This window comes from Epargyreus clarus, unplaced genomic scaffold (genome assembly GCF_041222505.1).
Source record: "Epargyreus clarus isolate Ecla_fem2 unplaced genomic scaffold, WU_Ecla_fem_2.2 ptg000036l, whole genome shotgun sequence".
Lineage (NCBI taxonomy): Eukaryota > Metazoa > Arthropoda > Insecta > Lepidoptera > Hesperiidae > Epargyreus > Epargyreus clarus.
This window is the reverse complement of record NW_027332241.1, coordinates 2435179-2462891: the sequence shown is the minus strand read 5'-3', so window position 1 is coordinate 2462891 and position 27713 is coordinate 2435179. Positions and strand designations below refer to the sequence as shown.

At 37.0% G+C, this 27713-nt stretch overlaps 1 protein-coding gene across 1 annotated transcript in view; it reads right to left on the bottom strand.

Annotated features, from left to right (window-relative positions):
• Positions 1-1759: 1759 nt before the first annotated feature.
• Positions 1760-27713, bottom strand: part of LOC140756797 (anoctamin-4) — a 50781-nt gene continuing 24827 nt past the window's right edge. Inside the window, exons 8-25 of the mRNA XM_073092334.1 lie at positions 27166-27300; positions 26369-26545; positions 25849-26000; positions 24287-24389; positions 23160-23267; positions 21831-22036; positions 21312-21478; positions 18460-18536; positions 10888-11028; positions 10044-10208; positions 9602-9745; positions 8595-8764; positions 7831-7970; positions 6880-7039; positions 5980-6131; positions 4455-4630; positions 3539-3716; positions 1760-2694 (exon numbers count right to left, since the gene is read on the bottom strand). Coding sequence (XP_072948435.1) covers positions 2585-2694; positions 3539-3716; positions 4455-4630; positions 5980-6131; positions 6880-7039; positions 7831-7970; positions 8595-8764; positions 9602-9745; positions 10044-10208; positions 10888-11028; positions 18460-18536; positions 21312-21478; positions 21831-22036; positions 23160-23267; positions 24287-24389; positions 25849-26000; positions 26369-26545; positions 27166-27300 — 2661 coding nt within the window. The 3' untranslated portion in view covers positions 1760-2584. The remainder of the gene's footprint in view (positions 2695-3538; positions 3717-4454; positions 4631-5979; positions 6132-6879; positions 7040-7830; positions 7971-8594; positions 8765-9601; positions 9746-10043; positions 10209-10887; positions 11029-18459; positions 18537-21311; positions 21479-21830; positions 22037-23159; positions 23268-24286; positions 24390-25848; positions 26001-26368; positions 26546-27165; positions 27301-27713) is intronic.

Here is a 27713-nt window from a genome sequence, read left to right as displayed (position 1 = left end):
AAAAAACATGTTTTTTATAATCATTACGCTGTTTGTCCACCAACTACCGATACCGAGCCGATACCGATAATTACTGACGGCGCCGAAGTAGCGTACATACATTTACTATAGCAGCTTGCCCACCGATGACCGAACGTCCGTCACCCGAGCACTGTCATCCCGGCCGCCGATATTCCGAGTAGATCGGCGTGACCGCTAGATCGGCACCGAGTTTTTGACGGGCCGATGAGCCGGCAATGTAAAACACATTGGAACTTGTCCATACACAGCCGTCTCACAAGTGACAGCTGGAACAAAATAAACCACCGATATCGGTCGCAGTGGACAAACTATCGCCGTCACGACATAATTAGAATCGGCCCGAAATAATCTCGTTCTCGGTATCGGCTCGGTGACGGTGCAGTGGACAAACAGTCTAAACAGTAGGTAAAGGTTAAGTGGCTACTCAGACTACATTTAATCATATTGCTCATCTTATAAAGTTGAAATAAAAAACAAAGTAGGTACCTATGGTCCGCGCCAACCTGCTAGTCCGCTCTGAAGTTGCAAACGGGTGTAGTCATACAATTTGCTATGGCGACGCGATACATTTCTATATTCAGAGCGGACTAGCAGTTTTACGCGGACTATACCTATCTACTTCCTTTATTATTGTTAGTCTGAACCTTAAGGATACAACAGGACCCTATTAAGTACTTAATCATAAATAAAATTTCAAGTTTTTTTTTATTATTGCAATTCAAGCACTCATGCAGTCCATCTGATGTTTAGTATCTAGGCATAGATATCCCCAACTGAAAAATAGATGAAATTTTTATATCAATTTGATTACATATGGCTTAATCAACCCATTCATTCCTACATCATTTTTTTCTCATAATCATCATTTTGATATGTACTAAGTTTTACTTTTTTTATAATATAGAAGTAGCAAATGCCGTAATCATATTTTTTAAACAAAAAAATACCAAAATAATTAATTATGAAATATTATTCGAATCGGTTTAAATAATGACAATATTATCACATTTTCATACAATTACGTAGTTAAGATAACAATAAAATAAAATCCTTAAAATAAGATTGTAAAGAATATTTTATTAGCCATTACATTTGTGTCGCTTCATTCTGTGATAACGTGATTGTAAAACTTAAGGAAATTAGTTAATTTATCTCAGTTCATATGTCAAATGGCTGTTGTAATGATGCCGCAATTGTAAACAATGATTTTATTCTATCTATGAACTAAATCTTGTATTGACATTAATAACTCGTAACGCCATCTAGTGGCGAGTAGTTCAAACTTACGTCAAACAGAATGGTAAATATATATTTTTTTTCCTTATTACAGCAATCTTGAGGTATGATATGGATTTTAATAAAGTAGAGGAGCTTAAAATTCTATTCTAGGGCTTAAAATTTAATCTCAGTGTAATCATAACCGTAAGAACGTACATAGTATGTTTCAAATTGTATTTACTTTTTGAAAATTAATATTCATGTGGATCAAAATATCGTTTTCTATTTTAATAAAAATAGAGAAATTAGTTGTTTGCCGGGGACTCGAACCCCGAATCAGCGAAATGGGCAAAGTGCCACTGCTTTTACCCCTTACTTCAATATTTTCTTTTGTTTTCATCTTAAATAAATATTTGTAACTTTTTCTGTATTAGAAATACTTTTCTTTTGTATAGAAATATATAATTCTATAGTCTTATAACAATATAATAGTATTGAAAAGGAAAATAAAACAAAAAGATACAACAACAAATATTTTATTAATTCGATGAGTAGGTATTGTAACACATTACAATATTTCATAAGAGATTCAACACAGACCGTGCACTTATAACTAAATAAATATTTAAATATTGAAATACAAATACCTAATATCACATTTAGCTTTGGACATTCACAGTAAATGTAAAATTACTACTAGAAATAGATAGTACGTATCCTATGCGGCGTTATTCCACTACTCGATACTGATGGCGCTAGATGCTCACGTTTAAACACCTTAACTAACTTTGATTTGACTTATAAGATACTCACGCCATTGCTTATACGTCCCATAAAAAGCACGAAAGTGGTGCTAGTCCCACTTATTAAGATTTGGACCCCAACTTACGTATTAAAGTAATGAATAATAACTTGTCGATGATAGAATAATTTGAAACCCTTATTATTAACAATAAAGCCTTGAATAAATAGGAACAGCAAAATACACAGATATATTCCTTTAAATTAAATTACTTAATAAACACTTAAGTCATTTTTTGTAGAAAAACAAGTAAACAGTATAGAGACTGATTTAACTTAAAAAATATATAATAATGTAATATTAAAAAAAAAAACAAATAAAGTTACTATAAAAATAACCAGTCAAAAATTCATTATAATTCTCAAATAACACAATCATGACATTTATATTAATAAGTCGTTAAAAACTTATTTGACTCATTAATTAGTTAAGTGTTGCATCAAAAATTATCTCAGTCAAATAAAAAAAACATCCTTGTCTATGGTTACGTCTTTTGTGGTCCGTTAACATCTGATGACGTACGTCAATGTCATCTGTCATCTGTCAATGTGTTATCTGTGGAGAAGATGGCCGCTGTGCGACCGCCACGTGTGCGTCCAAACCGTCCGACGCTCTAGACATGCGACGCCATGGTCCAGAGACTCCAGAACGTTCTAGAAGTAGAATTATAGAGAAAGAATTATAGAAGTAGAATTATATATATTGAATAATATTCAATTCATATTGTATTAATCAAAATAAATATTAATACTATAATAAAATTTATATTAACAATTTTTTATTTTTTTAGTAACATTATTTTGTTTTCTCTATTCATTACAGAAAACCTTTCCACGTTGTTGGTGTACATAAATAGTTGACCATCTTGAGATGTCCGCCATATTGGATTTAAAATGACATGATTGAATTAATTCCGCATTGTCTTTCAAACCAAAGCCGTTTTTGTGTAACTTATGTTCGGTTTTTATGATCTCCCTTCTATGATCGGATTTTCACAATTATGACGCAAAATCAGAGGAACCCTCGTATGGCCAAGGCTCCAGGCTCGAGGCTCGAGGAGGCCAAGTCTCAACTAATGATCTGTAGTGCTCAAGATCCATATTTTATTTTCTACTTCTAACCCGATTGTAGAGGGTAACATTTTTAAGCTTACGTATGTTTCACTCATTTTTACTTCCTACTACTTTCACTTCCTGTGGCCGAAACGGTTTCACAAATTATAACATAATTATAATTAATATAATTAGATGTCATTAGATTTATCAAAATTATAAGAATGAGCGAGTGACATATGCTATATCTGTAAAGAGTCGGTGGTGGTGTATTGTTGCCGATTAAAAAATTAGGTTCTATATTCAACCACAAACTATATATATATTTGTATGTCAGTGATTTAAAAAAAATATATTATTCAATTTGGCCCATCCAAATTGATTTTTTTTTTTTCATTATTTTAATAATAAATCTCTAATTATTTTACCTTGCCAACACACTAACCTCCACCATCACTCTTCTGCGTAATCAGCTGCCTATACTCCGTCGATAGTCTCCGTCTTCCGTGTTCATACTTCGCTTCCTTAGCTAACAGCGCCTCTCTCTGCATTTGCGTGCGGAGCTCTGTTGGCACGTCCGGGATGAATAGCTGCATCAGGCCCGTGAGGCCGAAGACCACGTGCTGGAAACGTTTGTTGGATGTAGCGCCATCTAGTGTCGAGTAGCCAAAGCTAATGTGACTGATAATTTTAGTGTGTTGTAGAGTGGTGATTTTGTGGATGTGATGCTGTGTTCTGGTCTATAGGTGTGGTAAGATAGGTGCGTGGGACGACGTTGAAGGTGATAGAACCCTCTGTGGTTCGACTCTGGTGGCTCAACCACCACACCTATTTCTAATATAACAGTAGTTAAGTTAAGCGCTGCTGTGTTCTGGTTTGAAGGGTGTGGTAAGGGAGACATATGTTTCTAAAGCATTCCAGCTTAGTTCTCAGGGGTAACTGCGCATCTGTGGCCGATGGAACAAGTCAGGTAGTCAAGTAGGAAACTAATCTTATCTGGGATTGATGACAGATATCCATGCAACAATGCCGCCCGCATTGTTACCATTAGGTGAACTGCATGCTCTGCTATTCCTATATTAGAATAAAAAATGGGTTGCACTCCGGGAGTGCCGGCAGAAATGAAAAATTTCGAAACCTAACCTGAATAATAAAATATAATAAATAAAACATGAAACTGATGACACCTATTGACATATTTTTCTATGCTGACACAGGTGACATCTTGATTTTTGGAGTTTGCTTTGCTCTCTTACGAATTTTCGATTGGGATTCTTGATCCTGACGCCAGATTAACATTTTTACCCATCACAAAAAGCACAACGCCGGTAAAGAACCACTTTTAAAATAAAAATACTTACCTCAAACACAACAACGAAAGCCAATCTAGCCGCGAACACGTGCCAGTAGTGGGGGGACAGGCCGTAGGGGTCCGCGTGGTCGGGGGGGTTGCGGTACCCCCGGTACGCACACGTCGGGGGGTCCACTTCGTTCTCATCCGCCCCCCAATCTTCACGGTAGTCTGATGTGTTGAATACTGGAAGAATTAATTATCAATAATAAAATGAGTCTAGTGGTTAAGAAACGCGGCCTCTCGATCGAAGGGTCCGAGGTTCAAATCCCAGGCACGCACCTCTGATTTTTTCAAAGTTATGTGCGTATTACAAATAAATTATCACTTGCTAAACGGTGAAGGAAAACATCGTGAGGAAACCTGCATACCTGAGAGATTTATAAAATAAAACTCAAATGTATGTGAAATCTACCAATACGCACTTGTCCAGCGCGGTGGACTATGGCCTAATCCTTCTCATTATGAGAGGAGACTCGTGCCCAGCAGTGGGATAGTAATGGGTTGATGATGAATAAAATGAATTACTTCAAAAAATTATTTCTTACAGACTATTATAATTATCAACATTTATTTATTACAAGCTGTGCCCCGCGGTTTCACCCGCGTTAAAAAGAAAGTGGCACAGCTAGTTCTAAAATATAAGTAGCCTAAGTTACTCCTTATTACATCAGCTACCTGACAATAAAAGTCCCGTCAAAATAGGTCCAGTCATTTCAGAGATTAGCCAGAACACACAGACAGACAAAAATTTAAAAAAAAGTTTTATTTTGGTATATGTACCGCATGCATATTCATATGCATGTAGTAAAAAGCGGTTATTTAAATATTAAAAACAGACACTCCTATTTTATATATAGTTGTAAAAGTGTAACAAACAAAAATCACATTCGCATTTATACAAATAGATAGAACAAATCGTATGAAATTATTATTTTAATTTTAGTCCTAATGAAAGCTTGTTTTTAAATAAATATATTTATTTTTACTTCCCAGAAAACCCCTTGATACCCATATCATGGGATACATAAAAGTAATGGTCCGCCATTTTGGGGCATCGGCCATATTGAATTTAGACGATGATGACGTCACTAAACCAATCATGCATTATCATCCAAACCAAACATATATGAAAAGTTTAAGCTCAATTGGTTGGAGTTCACTGGTTTAAAATTCAGTTACCAGATGACCCTCACATACATACGAACAAACAAAGCAAATCAATCAGGTGTTCGACTCCGGCGGCACCACCGCCACACTTATTTCTACCTCATAACATCAGTATTAAGCGCTGCTGTGTTCTGGTTTGAAGGGTGTGGTAAGGGAGACATACTTTTCCGAGGCGTTTCAACTTAGTCCTCAGAGGTAGCGGCTCATCTGTGGCCGACTTCAGGTAGGAATATAATTCTATCTGAGTTGAATACAGTTTTCCATGGGCGACAGTAGCCACTTACCATCGGATGAACTGCTTGCTCGTTTCCTAGGCTAATATAATAAAAAAATGCAAGTTAAATAATGGTTTGTAAAATACTTACATGATAACGAATGATCTATGTATCCTGCCAGAGTATTATCCGGCGAGTACACATATTTGTAAACCATACGTGGTATGAAGTCACTCGTGTACGCTATCACGAATGCGTTCGACACTACCGCCGCGTACGTAATGCCTCTCAGGATACCATACCTATAAAAATAGAGATTATCAGAAATTGGTGACTTCCCGCTACTCGTCAAGAGATGGCGCTACACGTTTTCTTAACATGTTGTATATATACAAGTTTCGAACTTAGACTGTCTAAGCATGTCCGCTTCCTGGGCATGACCACCTAACACAGCGAGATCTTCCTTTGCCGAAATATTAAATATACTTGTTGCTAATAATATTGTGTATAATTAAAGTACAATAAATTAGGCTTGCTAATAAACTCGGAATTATAAAAAAATGAAAAATAATTTCTTATTGTTCATGACATATATATACAATAGAATGTTAAAGATACATAATGTCAGATTGGATTGATCAAAATTGATCTTCATATGTGTGCCGTAATAGTAAAATTTATATATTTTAATTCTGATATTTTACATGTAACTTTTTTTGTATAACATAGGAGTAGCAGATACGTATGCAGTCCACCTGATGGTAAGTGGTTACTGCCGCCCATGGACATCTGTAATCAACCTCAGATAGGATAAGATATTCCTACCCGAGATCGGCCAGAGATGCGCCGCTAACCCTGAGGACTAAGCTGGAATGCCTCGGAAAAGTATGCCTCCCTTACCACACCCTTCAAACCACAACACAGCAGCGCTTAACACTGCTGTTATGAGGCAGAATGGATTGGTGCTGCTGCAGTCGAACCGCAAAGGGTTCTACCATCTTCTTCATTCTTTGTGTATCTTAAACATTTTATTTCTATGTTAAAACTCACCACGCCCCAATATCCTCAACCCGCTCCGCCAGAGGGCGCCTCGCTTGCGTCACCATCTTGTAAGCGTCCAGTCGAATCTCAGCTATATTGTTGAGCAGCGCAAACAAAGGAGCCAGAGGAAACGCCGCCACGAAGAGAGTCACGAAGCCGTATTGAAGGACTGGGGAAAAATATTTATTTATTATTTTGATATGTGCATGAAAAATAGGTCTCAGGACCAAACGTCCTGAGACCCGAGTCCTAAATCACTAAAGCACGTATTCGTGAGCGAAAAATGTCTAATATAGCTGATATGATACAGACGTATTTTGTAAAATTTAATTACAATGTGATGACTTAGGGCCCCATGCAATGCAAGTGCGTATTGTGTGTTAAGGATGGCGATTCTTTCCGAAAAAGATTGTTTCTTGAATCGATTCGAATTGAAGTGTCACTGAAGAATCGATATTCTATATCGATATAGCGAAAACATAGCTCGTCAGTATTTTCTAGGATGAAATATCGATTCACTGACCCATTAGTAGAGATCGATTCTAATAATCGATTTTTTGGTCCAAAAGATCGATTCTTCGATTAATAGACCTCAGATCGCCATCCCCATTGTGTGCGTTTATGTGTTTGTGTGTTCAGTCCCTAGTGAGTGATGATGTGACTCACTCATCTCCAGGTACTCGTCGAAGAGCGCCAGGCGGCCAGGGTCCTGCAGGTGGTAGTCCTGCTCCCACGCCGTGTGTGTGTGTGATGATGTGACTCACTCATCTCCAGGTACTCGTCGAAGAGCGCCAGGCGGCCAGGGTCCTGCAGGTGGTAGTCCTGCTCCCACGCCGTGTGTGTGTGTGATGATGTGACTCACTCATCTCCAGGTACTCGTCGAAGAGCGCCAGGCGGCCAGGGTCCTGCAGGTGGTAGTCCTGCTCCCACGCCGTGTGTGTGTGTGATGATGTGACTCACTCATCTCCAGGTACTCGTCGAAGAGCGCCAGGCGGCCAGGGTCCTGCAGGTGGTAGTCCTGCTCCCACGCCATGTGCGGCTTGCTGGGGTCCCGCGTCACCGCGCGGTGGGAGCGTTGACGCCACCAGTTGTGGAACTTCCTGGAAGGTACGGATCAATCGCTCGATCAATCGCTCGACGGGTAGGTTGGATGATTCGGCTTAGGTAGGATTGGTTGGTCGACCGGTTTTGCGATTGGTCGAGAGGTTGGTTGAACGGTTGTTTTTGACCGATCTCCCGATCTATCGCTCGACTGTTAATTTGGGTGAATTCGACGAAGGTAAGATTGGTTGGTCGACCAGTTGAGCAATCGGTTAAGGGGATGGTCGAGCGATTAGGCAATTGGTCGAGCCGTCAGTTAAGTGATATCAAGCGATTATTTAAGGTAAGTGCTTATCGTCCTTTATTAATAATGAATCTGTCCAATGTTTTGTACCTACCGAAGATCGACATTTGATACTGCGTACTAGAAATGTCAGATTTCGATTTGTTTGATATTCGTTTGATATTCGATTAGTCGTTCAATAAGTTAACTGGATAGTCGAGCAATTGGTTAATCAACTGGTCGACTGGTTTGTCGTCTGATTGATCGAAACTCGAGAAATACTTTACAATCATGATACGAGTAGAATCTGCCATCGCGTTGGTCCCCCAATCTTCCCCAATCACATAGTCACTAGTTCTACCAACTTGTATATTCAAATATTACAAAAGGACCAACTTACGGATATCCCAACTCAACGAAGTTATTAAAGCACTGCTTTCCAATCATGATAATGGCTAACTGTATACACAGTTCTGATAAACAGCCTGCCGGGTCACAGATGTCGCCTTTCAGTTTAAAGAACTCAGACTTTCGGGCTATATCATCCCCTGGGTAATCGTAAAAACGGCCCTGAAATAAATAAATTTATATAAAAAACAATGTGAGCCGTCACGGGACGCCTGGCAGATGTGAAACATCGACATTATTTTGTAAAAGTAATATGCAGAAAAGAACATATTGTGATAGGAACTAAATATGTCATAATGATATAATAAAATATTACGATTTTTTTCCAGATAACGATGACTATTTATTGAATAAACATAGTCGATTGCACATGGCGACGCGTCGCCACACCGTACACACTACTGCATATAGACTGTATATAATATATATATACCATCGTATAGCGTGGCGTCGTCACGGCATGCGTCGCCACGCCAGAAATCGGTTTGACGTGCGGCTATAGACGTTTCACATCAAAATACGCAATAAGTAAGCATAGTCTAGTGGTTAAGAAACTTGGCGTCTTGGTCGAGGGGTCCGGGGTTCAAATGCCAGGCGCGCAGCTCTGAATTTTTAAAGTTATGTGCGTATTAGATATTAATTATCACTTGCTTGAACGGTGAAGGAACCATCGTGAGGAAACCTGCATACTTGAGAAATATTAAAAAAACTTTCAAAGGTATGTGAAGTCTACCAATACGCACTTGTCCAGCGCGGTGGACTATGGCCTAATCCTTCTCATTCTGAGAGGAAACCCGTGCCCAGTGGGACAGTAATGGGTTGGTGTAGACATAAAAAAAAAACATTTTAGTGATATCATTATAAATCCAACACCGATATCACATGTAATCATTTGATTTATACTATATGGCGCTGGTTACAATAAAAAATAAATAAATATATTATGTGTTACATGTGTTACGTGCAACTTAATTCCGTGGTAACAACTTTGATATTTACCTTAAAGAAAGCAATATAAATAAGTGAAGAGTAGAAGTTCATGAACTCAAAAAAGAATATTTTGAATGTGTAAGAATCTTCATATTCGGTTTGGGTCCGTGGGTTTTCCATGTTAGTCAAGTATACGGCTACTTTTGCATATATCTGTGAAGAAAGACAAATCTATTTTATTAAACAACTAGCTGACCCGGTAAACTTTGTACCGCCTCAAAATCTATTTATGAAATATATTTTATATAAAATATAGCCTATGTTACTCGTGGATAATGTAGCTTTCGAATGGTGAAAGAATTTTCAAATTCGGTCCAGTAGTTTTTGAGACTATTCATTACAAACAAACATACAAACAAAGTTTTCCTCTTTATAATATTAGTATAGATTGTAAAAAACGAAAATATTGTTTGTCGTGCTTTTGGGTACGGGACCCTAAATACAGACTTACCCTAGTAAGTATCATAATGATGATCAAGTTAATCAACGCAGCAGTCATGGTGGTGAATATCTTCGCGTGCTTCTTGAGGAAGAAGCCACTGCCACCGTAAATGACAGACACCATGGATATACGGTAGATGATCGTACCTAACACCGCACCCATTACTACTGTTATCTGTGGAGAAAATAGGAAAAATATAATCCGACAAGCTTTTCTGTGCGAGTCAGTGGCGCCATTTGCCATTATAATGTTGGAAAGATATCAATTACCAAAGAAATGGGAAATTTTAACGATTATTTTTATCAATATTTAACATATTATTACAAAACTCTGATAATAATGTGAAAAACTATTCATAATGTTATGGAAAAAAATCGATATGGCTGCCGAGGAACAATAGTTGCGGCCCCACAAATCAGTAAGGTTTTAGTGTAAACTCTTATTGAAATCAGAAAAATAAAATTGCGTCCTCTGACTTTTGCACGTCCAAGACCAAAATTTGTAACTTTTTAATGGACTATAAAGACGGTATGCGCACAGAAAAATTTGACGGACTATAGTAACTTGTGACATAACCATTTTTAAATGTCGATCTTCGGTAGTCAAGGCTTGGATCTTTGGATAGATTTATGATATGCACTGGCCGCGAACTTTTAATCTCTACAAACGTTTAAATTGTTGTTCTACATTAGCTCACGAAGGTTTCTGCGTTAGTACGACCATTTCGACAGGCGCCACATACATTCCAATGTAGGTGCAAATATTCAGTTATATGTATGTCGTGTTAGTGTTTTTTAATACGAGGGTGAAGCCGCGGATACTACTAGTAATTAAAAAAAACGTTTATTCATACCATAAATAGCACAGCGGAGCTAGTAGCAACGTATCTCATGGTCTTCTGCCAAGTGGGTAGGTACGGTTCCTTTTCTCTTGTCACAGGGTTAGTCCGGAAAGTTTTGACTGAAGCTTCGAATTCTGGTCTTGGGTCTTCATCCTGGAAAGTTACAATAAAATAATAATATAATTTTGTTTAGACCTACGGCACTTACAAATTGTTAGTTACAATATTTTTTCTTAAACTACTACCGGATCGGAACGCGACCTCAATTAAGAAGATCCGGTAATAAGCTCAGCGGATTTATCTTTTTTTCGATTATCATTATATTTATTTCCTTTTCATTTTTTAATGCCTTCATATTGTTACAAAAATACTATTTAATATTACAAATATAGTATATATTTGAATATTTGTTATTCCTTCCTTCCTTTGTTTTAATCCATTCATCCATCCATCCATTTAATCACGCAAAAATAACTGAATTTATTTGCATGAAATTAGTGTCACAAAATGTTTATTAATTGAATAAGAGATTGGGGATAGGATTGGACACAGGATTGACTCGATAATAAAAAAAACGATTTTAAAGATTCCGTTACCTACCCAGATACATACATACGTCAAGTTAATAAAAGCGTGGCAAAAAGAAATATCACAAAGAAATCTAAAAAAAAAACAGTTTCTTTGTTTTGTTTGTTTGTTATTCAATCACGCAAAAACAACTGAATGGATTTTCAAGAAGTTTGGATCACAAATAGTTCATAGATTGGATTAAGACATACATTTGCGAAGTTTTTGATACCAACATAAAATAATCTCGGTAATTAATTACAAAAATATGGTTATAACACATGGTTTTTTATGTTTGAATGTTCTTTAATAAGGGAAAAACAACTGAATGGATTTTCATAAAATTTGATCAACAAATTGATTATGGAATAGGTAAGATGTAGGATAATCACGGCAATTAGTTACAAAAAAGCGGTTAAAAACAATTTTTTATGTTTAAATGTTTGTTTGTCAAACACGCGAAAACAACTGAATGGATCTTCATGAAGTTTGGATCACAAATAGTTTATAAATTGGATTAAGACATAGGAATACCTCGGCAATCATATACTAGTAGATGATTAAAAATATAGTGTATGTTTGTCAATCACGTAAAAACAAATGTTTGGATTTTAATGGAATTTGGTCTGCAAATACTTAAAAATCACCTGGATTATATAGGATTAGGATTATATAGGATGATTTGGATAGTTATTTACGCTATGACAGGTAACCTTTTTTACCCATTAACTTTTTTTACTCACAAATTCTTCATTTTTGTTTAGATCCAATTCTGGTGTCCACGCCGAAGATGTATTGTTTATGTGCTAATAATTTATAAAAACAAAACCTTGTTTTTTATCTAAAATATGATCGATTAAGGTTTTCTAAATGAACTCATTTTGGGAAAAATATAAATTGTCTTACTGATATTTTCTAAGATAATATAGTATAGATGTATAGTACGCGCCAAACTTCTAGTCCGCTCTGAAGTTGTTTCGCACAGGTATAGTTAGCATATAGGTACTCCGTAACGTAAAGGCACACTAACTACGCTATGTGCCCGCGGGAGAGAGCAGCGGGGGGGTTGATATTTACAATTTGCTGTTGCGACGCGACTCGTTTCTATATTCGGAGCGGACTAGCAACTTGGCGCGGGCTCTACATCTGTAATCTAACTTTTTATATAACTGGTTCTACTAGAAGCCGATCACAAATGGCAGCCAACTGTGCATCCTTCTAACGAAACGCATTATACGAGTAATTTTGTGTGTTGAATCAAAAGTAAAGTTTAAACGTGGTAATACTTTCTCTGTGGTTCTACTCCGGCGGCACCACTGTCACACCTATTTCAGTTATAACAGCAGTGTTAAGCGCTGCTGTGTTCTGGTTTGAAGGGTGGTAAGGGAGACATACTTTTCCGAGAATCCAGCTTAGTCCTCAGGGGTAGCGTAATATATGGCAGATCTCAGGTAGGAATATCTAATCCTGTATGGAGTTGATTACAAATGTCCATGGGTAGTAGCCACTTACCATCAGGTGGACTGCATGCTCGTCTGCTACTTACTTTATAAAAGTTCAATAAATTGTTTTTTCTTATTTTCTTCGGCCATAACTTCGCTGTTTAGCTTTTTATTGACTTGGCAATTTTTTTTTTAGCATTTATCTTTAGGCTGAATCTATTAATACAGGTACTGTACGAACAATTTATAATTATTAATACGGTTACCGTACGAATAATTTATAATTATTAATACGGGTACTGGACAAACAATTTATTATTATCCGATTCGAACCGGTAGAAATCTCAAAAAAACTACAAAAAAAAATTTTTTGAAATGTTTTTTTTATAACTTTTAAACGGCTCTACCGATCGATTTTAGAAACTAAGCTCTTAACATCAAAAAATTACATCGATCGCCATCAGCCCGTTCGAAATCAATTAAAAAAAAAAAAAAAAAAAAGACAAAAAACAAAACCTAACCTAACCTAACCTAACCAATTGAATAAATGTACGAATAAATATATTAAAAAAAAAAAAAAAAAAAACAAAAAATACCTAACCTAACCTAACGTAACCAATTGACGGAGGCAGCGAGGGATCTCCGGACGAGACTCATCCACCGCACCGGAACGTACGCCCAAAAAAGAGTACGCACGATGGCTTCGCTATTGGTAAATGGTTCAGAGAAGAGCTACGAACGACTTCTGATCGACGAAGCTCTCATGAACCATTTCGGGGCTATCGTGATGGCGATAAGATTAACCGGAGCGACGGAAGCACTACTCGCCGGAGACATAAACCAACTCCCTTACATCGAGCGCAACAACCTCTTCGAGCTGCTCTATAGCCGCCCAACACCAGTAGCCAAAATAAGCCAAGAACTGTTATGCACGCACAGGAACCCAAAGGACGTGGCGTACGCCCTTAGTAAAGTCTATAGCGGCATATACTCGTCCGTGCCACGCACGAGATCCCTCCAGCTGAAGCGATTCACAGATGCACCGATCCCGAAGTCACTCGAGAAGACTCTCTACTTGGTGCACACTCAATCCGAGAAAGAGAGTCTGAAGACCGAGGATTTGGGAGCGGAAAAGGTTCGTGCATCTTAACCATACACGAAGCACAGGGATCGACGTACGAGACAGTGGTGATAGTGCGCACGTCGACCCAACAACTACGACTGCATGACAGTGTCCCCCACGCCGTAGTGGCAGTATCGCGTCATACCATCAGCTGTACCTACTACTCTGACTACAGTGAAGACGCCATAGCCCAGTTCATCCGGAAGGCTATGACTGCCACAGACGAAAAACTGGAGGACTATAACACCTCTATGGCGATCCGAAGCAGGGACCTCAAGGCAATTGGCAAGTCTAAGGACAAGCTCGAAGCGACCTCCGCAAAGTACCATAATATTATATAGCACGTATAGTTGTAAGTCAGTCCCATTGTATAGTCGTAAGTCGGTAAATAAAATGTAATAGTCAAATAGTACAAGTAACAGCGTATGGAACAAAATGCTAATGTCATATGTAAACATATATTTAATAACAAGTAATTAATTTAAAAAATCAAAAACCCGACTGAACCAAAAAGGCTGAAGTAGAATTTCCAAAAGCAGTGAAATAGGCATTTCATTATTTTTATCCAGAAAACCAAATACAAAGTTTCATAGTAGGTGTCTGCTTCAAGAACAAAAGATGTTCAAACAATATTATCCTATTTTATCCTCGTAGTGTTCATTTACGCTATATAAAGAACCTATGTGTAAAATTCCAGCACGCTTATGTTCAGCGGTTTCCCTTTGCGTTGATCTCTGGCACAGCAACTCACTCATTTAGTCATACAGTCATCTCGATGTGTATATACGAGTATATATGTACTAGCTGACCCGGCAAACGTTGTGTTGCCATATTAATAAAAAAATGTTAAGGATGAACAACCCTTATCACTTAGGTGTAAAAAAATAGATAGTGGCCGATTCTCAGACCTACTGAATATGTATATAAAATTTGGTGAAAATCGGTGAAGCCGTTTCGGAGGAGTACGGTAACTAACACAAGAATTTTATATATAAGATATATTATATAATGTATGTGTAATCTCCTCTTAATTACCTTTATTTTGACACCCTACTCGATAGGTTTGGTTAACTTTTTTAAAACGTGTTACTATTTCGCGAAAAAATTCACCATTTACGGTCTATAAAATATATAACTTCAGTAAATCAAAGTTTCGGTCATTATTTTACCTCGTTAGAGGTAGCATTTCATTATTTTTATCCAACAAGCCTGATACAAAATGTCATAGTGTTTGCTTCAAAATTGACGATTGTTCAAATGAACTTTTAACCCTTATTTTACCCTCTACGGGGTTGATTTTTCGGAGGGGGATAAATAAGTGCGTCCTTGTTCCTATCCAGAAAGCCAAATACAAAATTTTATAGTAGTTGCTTCAAAATTAAAGGATTTCAAAAAAACTGTTTTCCCCTATTTTACCCTCTTAAGGGTAGAATTTCCAAAAGGCCTTTCTTAGTACTTATTCAAGCTATATAGAGAACCTGTGTGCAAAATTTCAGAACTGTAAGGTCCTTGGTTTAGGCTATACGTTGATTTCTGAAAAATGAAAAAGTCATTTAGTTAGTCAGTCAGTCAGTCACCTTACTGTTTTATATATATACAAATATGTTTTTATAATCTCCTTTTAATTTCCTTCCATTTGATACCCTACTCGATAGGTTCGGTTAACTTTTTTTTTTAAATGTGTTACTATTTCGCGCCAAAAATCCGCGATTTTGATTTTTTTTTACTAATACCTATCTAAGGACACTCGGGTCATTGAGACAAATATAATGACACTTTAACTGTTGAAATTCATCCAGCCGTTTGTTAGATCGGATCAAATAAAGAAAGACAAACATACAAGATACGCGCGAAAAACATAACCCTTCCTTGGCAGTCGGGTAAAAAAAAAATAAAAAAAAAAACATATACTCGTACATAAATATATCTAAAAAAAAAAAAAAACATATATCATAAAAACAAATTATATATCCCATAATAGCTAAGTATTTAGAAATGAATACATGACAAAATAAAGAACAATCTTAATTAATTTAAAAAATCAAAAACCCGACTGCACCAGAAAGGCTGAAGTAGAATTTCCAAAAGCAGTGAAATAGGCATTTCATTATTTTTATCCAGAAAGCCAAATATAAAGTTTCATAGTAGGTGTCTGCTTCAAAAACAAAACATGTTCAAACAATATTATCCTATTTTATCCTCGTAGTGTTCATTTACGCTATATAAAGAGCCTATGTGTAAAATTCCAGCACGCTTAAGTTCAGCGGTTTCCCTTTGCGTTGATCTCTGGCACAGCAATTCACTCATTTAGTCAGACAGTCATCTCGATGTGTATATACGAGTATATATGTACTAGCTGACCCGGCAAACGTTGTGTTGCCATATAAATAAAAAAATTTTGAGGATGAAAAACCCTTATCACTAAGGTGTAAAAAAAAATAGATAGTGGCCGATTCTCAGAACTACTGAATATGTATATAAAATTGGGTGAAAATCGGTGAAGCCGTTTCGGAGGAATACGGTAACTAACACGAGAATTTTATATATAAGATATATTATATAATGTATGTGTAATCTCCTCTTAATTTCCTTTATTTTGACACCCTACTCGATAGATTAACTTTTTTTAAAACGTGTTACTTTTTCGCGAAAAAATTCACCATTTACGGTCTATAAAATATATAACTTCAGTAAATCAAAGTTTCGGTCATTATTTCACCTCGTTAGAGGTAGCATTTCATTATTTTTATCCAACAAGCCTGATAAAAAATGTCATAGTGTTTGCTTCAAAATTGACGATTGTTCAAATGAACTTTTAACCCTTATTTTACCCTCTACGGGGTTGATTTTTCGGAGGGGGATAAATAAGAGCGTCCTTGTTCCTATCCAGAAAGCCAAATGCAAAATTTTATAGTAGTTGCTTCAAAATTAAAGGATTTCAAAAAAACTGTTTTCCCCTATTTTACCCTCTTAAGGGTAGAATTTCAAAAAGGCCTTTCTTACTACTTATTCAAGCTATATAGAGAACCTGTGTGCAAAATTTCAGAACTGTAAGGTCCTTGGTTTAGGCTGTACGTTGATTTCTGAAAAATGAAAAAGTCATTTAGTTAGTCTGTCAGTCAGTCACCTTACTGTTTTATATATATACAAATATGTTTTTATAATCTCCGTTTAATTTCCTTCCATTTGATACCCTACTCGATAGGTTCGGTTAACTTTTTTTTTTAAATGTGTTACTATTTCGCGCCAAAAATCCGCCATTTTGATTTTTTTTTACTAACACCTATCTAAGGACACTCGGGTCATTGAGACAAATATAATGACACTTTAACTGTTGAAATTCATCCAGCCGTTTGTTAGATCGGATCAAATAAAGAAAGACAAACATACAAGATACGCGCGAAAAACATAACCCTTCCTTGGCAGTCGGGTAAAAAAGGCACGGACGAACCGTCTGGGGAAAAAACGTTTCATTTAAAAAAAAAAATCCTAACCAATTGAATAAATGTACGAATAAATATATTTAAAAAAAAAAAAAAAACCTAACCTAACCTAACCTAACCAATTGAATAAATGTACGAATAAATATATTTAAAAAAAAAAAAAAAAATGTCACATTGTTTAAAGAAAAAAAAATAGAATAAATGTACCAATAAATATATTAAAAAAAAATAGAATAAATGTACGAATAAATATAATTTATTAGTCCAGTAGAAGAAGAGGTCACCAGAAGAATTACGTACAGCTGGAACAAATATTGGGCCCACAAAGAAATACTTAAAGGTAACTATGAGTTAAACATGAAAAAGACCATCATGGATACCTGTATTCTGCCCTGCTTGACCTATGGCTCCCAAACATGGACATTTACAACCAGGATAAGACATAAAATAAGAACTTGTCAGCGGGCAATGGAAAGAAGCATGCTACACCTAAGGAAAATACAAAAAACTAGAAGTCAAGAAATAAGGAAAAAGACAAAATTGACAGATGCATTACACCAAGCATTAAAATTAAAATGGGGCTGGGCCGGCCATGTAGCAAGATGCACAGACCAGCGATGGACTTTAAAGAGCACGAAATGGACCGGCCCACAAGGAAAAAGAAACGTGGGCAGACCACAAAAAAGATGGGCAGATGATTTAGTATCGTCGGCGGGGTCAAACTGGATAAAACTAGCACAAAACAGAGAAAAATGGCATAAATTGGAGGAGGCCTATACCCAACAATGGGGTTCCTATAATATAAAATGAAAATTTACATTAACAATTATAATAAGATTTACTACTAACATAGAGTTAAGAAAATACAAAATAATTGCAACTGTTACAATCTAGGTTTATAGGAAAAATAAAGGCTTTTTTATTTATTTTTATTTATTAGTCCAGTACCTGTACAAATAGTCACATTGTTATCTTTATAATACTCGTATAGACAGATTATTAAACTTACTTGATCAACTCCACCCAAATCCCACTCCCATCTTAAGACTGATTGTTTTCTTTTCCACAGCTCTAAGAATGTTGTAGCTGAAACAAGACGTACAATTTAAACAAATCTACTCAAAAATCTTTTTAAAATTTTTTTTTGAAACAAACTCAGCTTAGTTGGTTGAAGTATGTTGTTTAAAATTTAGTTCCAAGATTTGACTTTAACCTAACATACGAACTAATAAAAGTCTGGAATGCCTTGTGTTTCGAAGTAGTCATTTCATTCATTTAGTGTGTTATAAATAGTAACTAACTCGGAATGCTTTATGTTCTTCAGTAGTATTTCATGCTAGCGTATTAAGGTACCCACGTATAACTGATTTCTATTTACTTACTCATCTTAGAAGACTAACCCGGAATGCCTCGTGTTCCCCGCTGGATTACCATATTCTGCTATTCCGATACCAAATAGTCACTATGGCTATCAAAATTAAGCTGGAATGCCTGATGTTCCCAGTTAGTTTTTACTTAATTAAACGCTAGAATGACAAAGATTGCGAAGAATCGTAAGAAACACTTATAGCACACAGAACTAAAATGGAATGCCTCACGTCCCACCTTGGTTACACCAACTCACCCCAGAATGCCTTAAAAATGTCTAAGAATGGTAAAATCCGAATAAAGTTTAAAACTAATCCGGAATGCCTAATGTTCCAAGACGTTTCTTACCCCAGAAGGACATGAAGATAGCGAAGAACACAGTAGCGGGGTTGTCGAAGAGGTAGCTCAGCTTCGCGAAGAGACAGGAGTCTGCTAACAGCTGGTACTGGCACGCCTTGTCGCACAGCGGACATAGCGTCGTGTTCTTAACCAATGATACTTTGGCTATGTTACAAGGGAACTGGTATACCTTGTGTCCTAGCAAGTTTTGTATAGCGACTACATCGGGATGCTCTATGTTCTCGATAGTTTTTTCTTGCTAGTGCATTAACTAACCTACATAAAATATTTTTTGTATTTACTTACTCATTTAGAAGACTAATCCGGAATGCCTCGTGTCCTGTGCTAGTTTACCATATTGTACCATTGTGTATTATAGTCACTATGGCTTTCAAAACTAACTTGGAATGCCTGACGTTCACAAAAAGTTTTAACTATAAATTCGCCCATAATGCCACAAAGATGCCCAAGAATAGTAAAGTACTCATTATAGCAATAATAACTAATATGGAATGCCTGACGTTCCACCTTAGTTTCATTAGTACTCACCCCAGAAGGACATGAAGAAAGCGAAGAACACAGTAGCGGGGTTGTCGAAGAGGTAGCTCAGCTTCGCGAAGAGACAGGAGTCTGCTAGCAGCTGGTACTGGCACGCCTTGTCGCACAGCGGACATAGCGTCGTGTTCTCTTAACCATTGATACTTTGACAATGTTACGAAGGAACTGGAATGTCTTGTGTCCTAACGTTGTCATTTCATTCATTTAGTATGTTTTGTATAACGACTAACTTGGAATGCTCTATGTTCTTCAGTAGTCTTTGATGCATGTGTATTATAGATTGCTCATGTACACATTTTAAATTTACTTACTAATATTAGAAGACTAACTCGGAATGCCTCGTGTTCCCCGCTAGTTCACCATATTATGCCATTCTAGTGCAAAATAGTCACTATCGCTACCAAAACTAACCTGGAATGCCTGACGTTCCCAGTTAGTTTTCAATTTAACTGGCCTTAGGATGCCATAACAATGCCTAAGAATCGTAAAATACGCATAAGAGTTCAGAACTAAATCGGACGCCTAATGTCCCGTCTTAGTTTCATACGTAACTCACCCCAGAAGGACATGAAGATCGCGAAGAACACAGTAGCGGGGTTGTCGAAGAGGTAGCTCAGCTTCGCGAAGAGACAGGAGTCTGCTAGCAGCTGGTACTGGCACGCCTTGTCGCACAGCGGACACAGCGTCGTGTTCCCCGGACCATTGATACTTTGACTATGTTACAAAGGAACTGGGATGCTTTGTGTCCCAAGTGTCCCAACCTAGTTATTTTATTCATTTAGCATGTTTTGAATGCTTTATGTCCTTGAATAGTCATTCATGCTAGCGTATTAAGTTACCACGTACATTGGTTTGCTTTTACTTACTCATGTTCGAAGATAACCAGGAATGCCTCGTGTTCCCCGCTAGTTAATCATATCGTTTTAACTTTAATTAACCTCAGAATGACACGAAGATTGCTAAAATACTTATAGAGTTCAAAACTAATATGGAATGCCTGACGTTCAACCTTAGTTTCATTAGTACTCACCCCAGAAAGACATGAAGATAGCAAAGAACACAGTAGCGGGGTTGTCGAAGAGGTAGCTCAGCTTCGCGAAGAGACAGGAGTCCGCTAGCAGCTGGTACTGGCACGCCTTGTCGCACAGCGGACATAGCGTAGTGTTCTCTTTACCATTGATACTTTGACTATGTTACGAAGGAACTGGAATGCCTTGAGTCCTAATATTGTCATTTCATTTATTTAGTATGTTTTGTATAACGACTAACTTGGAATGCTCTATGTTCTTCAGTAGTCTTTGATGCATGTGTATTATAGCTTGCTCATGTACACATTTTAAATTTACTTACAAAATTAGAAGACTAACTCGGAATGCCTCGTGTTCCCCGCTAGTTCACTATATTATGCCATTCTAGTGCAAAATAGTCACTATCGCTACCAAAACTAACCTGGAATGCCTGACGTTCCCAAAAAGTTTTAACTATAAATTCGCCCATAATGCCATAAAGATGCCCAAGAATAGTATAGTACTCATTATAGCAATATTAACTAATATGGAATGCCTGACGTTCCACCTTAGTTTCATTAGTACTCACCCCAGAAAGACATGAAGATCGCGAAGAACACAGTAGCGGGGTTGTCGAAGAGGTAGCTCAGCTTCGCGAAGAGACAGGAGTCTGCTAACAGCTGGTACTGGCACGCCTTGTCGCACAGCGGACATAGCGTCGTGTTCCCCGGACCGTTAGTGTTGCAGATTTCTTTACTGCAAACAGAAATCTATAGGTATAAAACAATTTTGTAGTATTAAAAAACATAAATCTTTTGTAGTATGAAATAATCTTAAATAATTGTATATTATGTAAAAAATGTTTTATAAAATAAGCTTTTTTATCGTAGAAAACCCCTTTTATTTGATACTTATATCATCGTGCATAAAAATGAAAGGTCCATCTTGCATTTATCATTACGTCAAATTTTTCGTATTCATCGTAAAAACCCTTTATACCCATTTTACGTGGTTATATAAAAAGTAATTGGTTCGCCATATTGGATTTCTATGACGTCACTAAGCTCATCACACGTGGCCATGGTATAAAAAAGATTAAATGTCTTACCTAGGTATATTATCAGCGGAGTTCATACTAGCCAGTCCGTACAAGAAGCACAGCGTACCAACAGCAGCGGGGGCATACAACATCTTCGTATAGAAGCCCAGCCAGCAGAAATATAGCGCTATCTTCTCACCGAAGTACCGCCTTACTAGCCAAAGAGGTTGCTTTTTGAACCATTTGCAAGGACGCGCCCATTCCAGGTATAGAAGCTGATGAGAAATGGAATTGTTTTAGGATTATTATGGTTTATTGTTTAAGACTCTTTATTTCTCAAAAGATTTTCTTACAATAACTTACTGAGAAATGAAATCCTTACTAATGTTATAAATCCGAAAGTAACTCTGTCTGTCTGTCTGTCTGGTTGTCTCTTCTTCACGTCCAAAACACTGAACCGATTTAAATTAAATTTTGTACAAAGATAGTCTGAGACCCGGCAAAGGACATAGGATAGTTTTTATCCCGGAAATCCCACGGGAACTACGGATGGCGATCTAAAATCGATTAATCGGAGAATTTATCTTTGGACCCAAAACATAGATTATTTTATTCGATATTAGTAAGGATTGAATCGTAAACTATGCATTTGATCAAGTGAATATCTTTAGCAAAGTTGAAGGTACGAATTTTCAGTTTTATGTATGTTAGTATGTTAGATTATTTTCTTTACAACGCGGGCGAAGCCGCGGGCAAAAACTAGTTTAACAATAATTTAATTTAGTGAGCAAAAGAATGGGTAGGAGGATCAGAACTTATTAACAGAACACTCTCTGTTACACCATGTACTTAATAAATTGATCAATGTACGATAAGTTATTATTATTGTGGTTAAGTTGGGTTGCACCTTTGTAACTTTGTAAGTTAAGTTGGGTTGTAACTTTAACGTTAAAAAACCCAAAACAGGTGGTACAACCTTCTTTGGTTCGCATTCCACGGCGCCACCGCCACACCTATTTCTGTTATAACAGCAATGTTAAGCGCTGCTGTGTTCTGGATTTGAAATGGAGTCAAAGAGACTGATGGTAAATAACTTCTGCCGTATTGACATCTGTAATCAACGCCAGATAAGATCAGATTCCTACCTAAGGTTGGCCACAGATGTGCCGCTACCCCTGAGGACTAAGCTGGAACGCCTCAAAAAAGTATATCTCCCTTACCACACCCTTCAAACCAGAACACAGCAGCGCTTAACACTGCTGTTATAACAGAAATAGGTGTGCGGTGCTGCCGCCGGAGTCGAACCACAGAAGGTTCTACCTCCTTCAAGATTTATTTAAGACACACTTTCTTATGCTTTCATGGAAACTTACTTCCCTTTAACATACTAGTACTCACTCGTCTGTCAGTCTGTGTTCCCTCAGGAGTGTCCATGTCATATCTCCCTTCGTGTAGCGGGAAACAGGCGATATAAGTCCCGTCGTTTAGGAGACGACGTATTCCCATCTGAAATCATCATCATCAACCCATTATTGTTTTCCATCGCCGTTTAAGCAACGGTAACAAATAAGGTGGGGAAATACACATTTTCTACAATATTTTTGGCGCACTAAATAAAAAGGTTAGGTTTTTGTAATCTAGTTTTACACACTGGAAATCCGGTACCTAAATCTTAAACATGAACGTCTGATTTTTATTATGTGCGTATTAATTAATTATTATATTAAATTATGAATGATGGAGAAAAATAGCAAGGTAACGTGCCACCTGATGGTAAGTGCTCACAGTTGCCTATGAAAATCTATGGTATAATAAACTCCATATAATGTTTTACTCCATATCAAAGATTAGTAAAGATAGTTTGCCGCCTTGAAATTGAATGAAGCCACAAACAGCTTATTTTAGTAAGTTCTTTTTTTGAATTCTTGACAAATAAAAACATTTTTAGAGAAAATTTACGAATAAATAACTAATACTGCGTAATTTACGTAATAATTACGTATAAATAAATTATTATTTCAAATATTTTAGGGACATTTTAGCACGGAGACGTGGCAAAACTTTTTTACGCAACTATTTCAATTCTCAAAACTGGGTACATTTTCTTGTTAGGTGTGAGTAATCTTTACTAATCTATGCTCCATATAATGTTGTTCTGTCTGGAGCAGTGTCATCATTTCGTAGGGCTACGATGGTTCTCATATGTAAGTCAGCAGACGTCCACAAATTCCATCGCAAGAACTGCTTCACATTAGGAAAAGGTATAACGTTACGTCCTTTGTAGATATACTCGATAAATACGTCCCATATGCTGCGTCCACATGCTTGACACTTGTCAAACTTGCTCAAACTCCAAACTTCTACAAAGTACAAATGCACAACTTTTCGTTTGACTTTCTAAAGAAACTGGCACTCTATGAATTAGTTCCAAGCATTTACAAACCTATAGAAACCAAATCAAACATCCGCACGTGAATTTGTAACGGTTTGTCGATGTTTGGCAAGCGTGCCGACGCAGCAATTACCTTTGTTTCATTATTGTCGTATTTAGCACGCAAGAGTATTTGCATCACAAGTAAACTGCGTTGTGCCGGCGAGAACTGCGTATGACGATCCTTGACTAGAAATCTGGAAGTAAAATTATATTTCTTAATTTCTATTTTAATTCTAATTTGAAAAATGTATTATAATATGTAATTCCTACCTTAAGGTACTTATTAATACTGTAAGGTACCCTGAGATACAATTCAATCCTTAAAAAAATTTGAGCCGTCACGGGACGCCTGGCAGATGTGAAACATCGACATTATTTTGTAAAAGTAATATGCAGAAAAGAACATATTGTGATAGGAACTAAATATGTCATAGTGATAAAATAAAATATTACGATGATCGAGTGGGAGACAATCGCACAGTCGATTGCGCATGGCGACGCGTCGCCACACCGTACACACTACTGCATATAGACTGTATATATATACCATCGTATAGCGTGGCGACACGGCATGCGTCGCCACGCCAGAAATCGGTTTTACGTGCGGCTATAGATGTTTCACATCAAAACTTGTCTAGTGTATTTTAATACACAAATTGTTGGCACTCAAAGTCTAGATAACATATATGAAGTTAGCTTAAGATGTCGTAATATAATACATGTCTGTGTGCAAAATGCAATATATAAATAAATTAATAATTAACGATCCTATCATGACCATCAATCATCATACACATTAATATTTTTTGTATGGAAGTAGCAAGCGAAAAGCCGGTGGATATTTGAAATCAACCCCAGATAAGATCAGGTCGACCTGAGGTCGACCACAGATGCGCCGCTACCCCTGAGGACTAAATTGAAACGCCTCGGATAAGTATGTCTCCCTTACAGTGCTGTGTTCTGGTTTAAGGATGTGGAAATAAAGAAACATTTACACGAGGCTTTCCAACTTAGTCTAAGTCCTCAGGGATAGCAGACTTCAGATAGTATTCTAGTCCTTTCTAGGTTCTTTAATTTATGAAAGAAGCACAAGAAAATAATGATTTATATAATGATGAGATTTTTGCTAAACTTGATGATGACGTCGTTGACAAAGTTGTAATGCCATCAAAAATGTAACTAATAAAAAACAACAAGTCTCACAACTTAATACTTTTACCGTAAAAAGTTGTGAGATCCATGTATTACCAAGTCGATTAATTTATTCAATCGCTACATAAGGGACCATCTGTTTTAAATTATTTCGTAATTAACCAACTCAACAACATCTTATTAGTCCATATCAATGTTAAAAATCTTTTATGTTTTAAATAAATAGATTGATTTGGCAATCTTACTAAACATTAGATGAACTTCCTCCTCAGGTATTCCCGGAGCGATATGACATGGGGCTCTTCAAAAAAGGTATAAAAAGAGCTCTCCTCTAAAGCCTGCATTGCCAACTCCTCTGTTGTTGCAAATGTAACGGCCACGGTAACTGCTTTCCATAATGTAGCCCGTCTACCTCATCGTTTAGGTATAATTATAAAAAAAAAACCATATATTGGAATTCGTTGACAAACTTGTTATTGATAAGGGTGATAAAATACAAACTGTTCTTCACGCCTAACGCCTTTCTGTTCGGTGGAGGTGTAAAAAGAAGGTTCCGCTTCGATCCGACTGTGTTCATACTCGTACACCTCCTTCCATTTCCGACGCCATTTCGAATACCACTTTTTGTCTTTTTCGGCTAATTTCTCCTCACTCTGGAATAAATTGTCTGGTAATTCATCTGATAAATTATATACAGGGTTAATTTTAAAAATTATAAGGTATTTTTTGTATTTTTTTTTATAATACTAAATATTCATTGGTATTCATATATATATATATATAAATTATTATATAATTCATATATACACATTCACACATATATACAAACATGAGCTCGACAAACATTACCCTCCGCACTAAAAGCAAACTTACTAACGCCCTAAGCAATATGATGAATTCTTTCGTAAGACAAGTGTCTTAATTGTGACTTAATTCGGGCTTAAATGTGCTTAAAACATTACTCTCCGCAAGCAAACTAAATTACATTCTGACCAATATGGTGATGAACCTAAGCACTTACCCACGCTCTAACCGATATGGTGATGAACCGCTTCGTCGGTAACTTCATACCGATCACCTCCGCGAGCCTCATCTCCGTCTTCCATGGAATGTGTATCTTCAGGAACCAGGTCTTTCCATCGAAGGAGAGGCACTTGTTCTCTAGTTCTAGCTCTAGGCCTTCTTTTATTAGGTTTTCCTGCAAGAAAATAGAAAAAAGAATAATGAACTACTCAAAAGTTCAGAATTAAAAGTATAACAAAATAGTAAAAGTGGTATCATGACAAATCGAAGGATGAACCTTGTCTTTTTATATAACATAGGAGTAGCAGACGAGCATGCAGTCCACCTGATGGTAAGTGACTATTATCGCCTATGACCACCTGTAATCAACCCCAGATAAGATCGGCCACAGATGCGCCGCTACCCCTGAAGACTAAACTGGAATGCCTTGATAAAATAAGCCTCCCTTACCACCCTTCAAACCAGAACACAGCAGCGCTTAACACTGCTGTTATAACAGAAATAGGTGTGGCGGTGGTGCCGCCGGAGTCGAACCACTAATGGGTTCTTTGTGGTTCCACTCCGGCGGCACCACCGCTTACAGCATAGTCCTTAGGGGTCGCGGCGTATCTGTGGCCGACTTCAGGAAGGTGTCTACAAGTCAAAAACTAACAAGTCAAGTTAAATACAAGCTTGTAAAAAACTTACAATTGCGGAAAGACAATCCCCCTTTCGTTCTCTCTCCCTCGCACACACACACATACACACATTCAATAACATAACCCTATTTTCGCAGTACTACTTTCAAGATCTCACCTGAAAAGTCCGTCTGTACTCCCGTTTCTTCGCTTCAGCTTCAGTCATGACACCATAGTCCTCTTCTTCGTACGCTAGCACCATGTCTATCCGCCGTCTTCCATCACGAAACATCAAGGAATCTGGGTCTAGACCCTGAAATAAATGATATTGATATAAAGAAATGTGTGTGTATTTATGTACGCTTGTAGAAATTTATACTTCTTTGCCGTAATTCATAAAAAAATATATATTTTAAAACGCTTTTCTCGTGTCGTGGGTAGGTGGGTACATATATAAACGAAAGTACATACTGTCTGGCTGGGAATCGAACCTGGAACTCTTTGCGCGTCAAAACGGTATGGTGCGGTTTAAAAATAATCATTTTCGTATTTTTCGCAGAAAACTTTTTAATTTGATATTCATATATGAGAAAATTATGTCCGCCATTTTGAATGTATAGTAACGTCATTTTGTTCTTTCATATTTTTCTCATAAAACCCTTTCATTTGATACCCATATCATAGGCTACATACAAAATAATTAGTCAGCCATCTTGAAGCGCCATA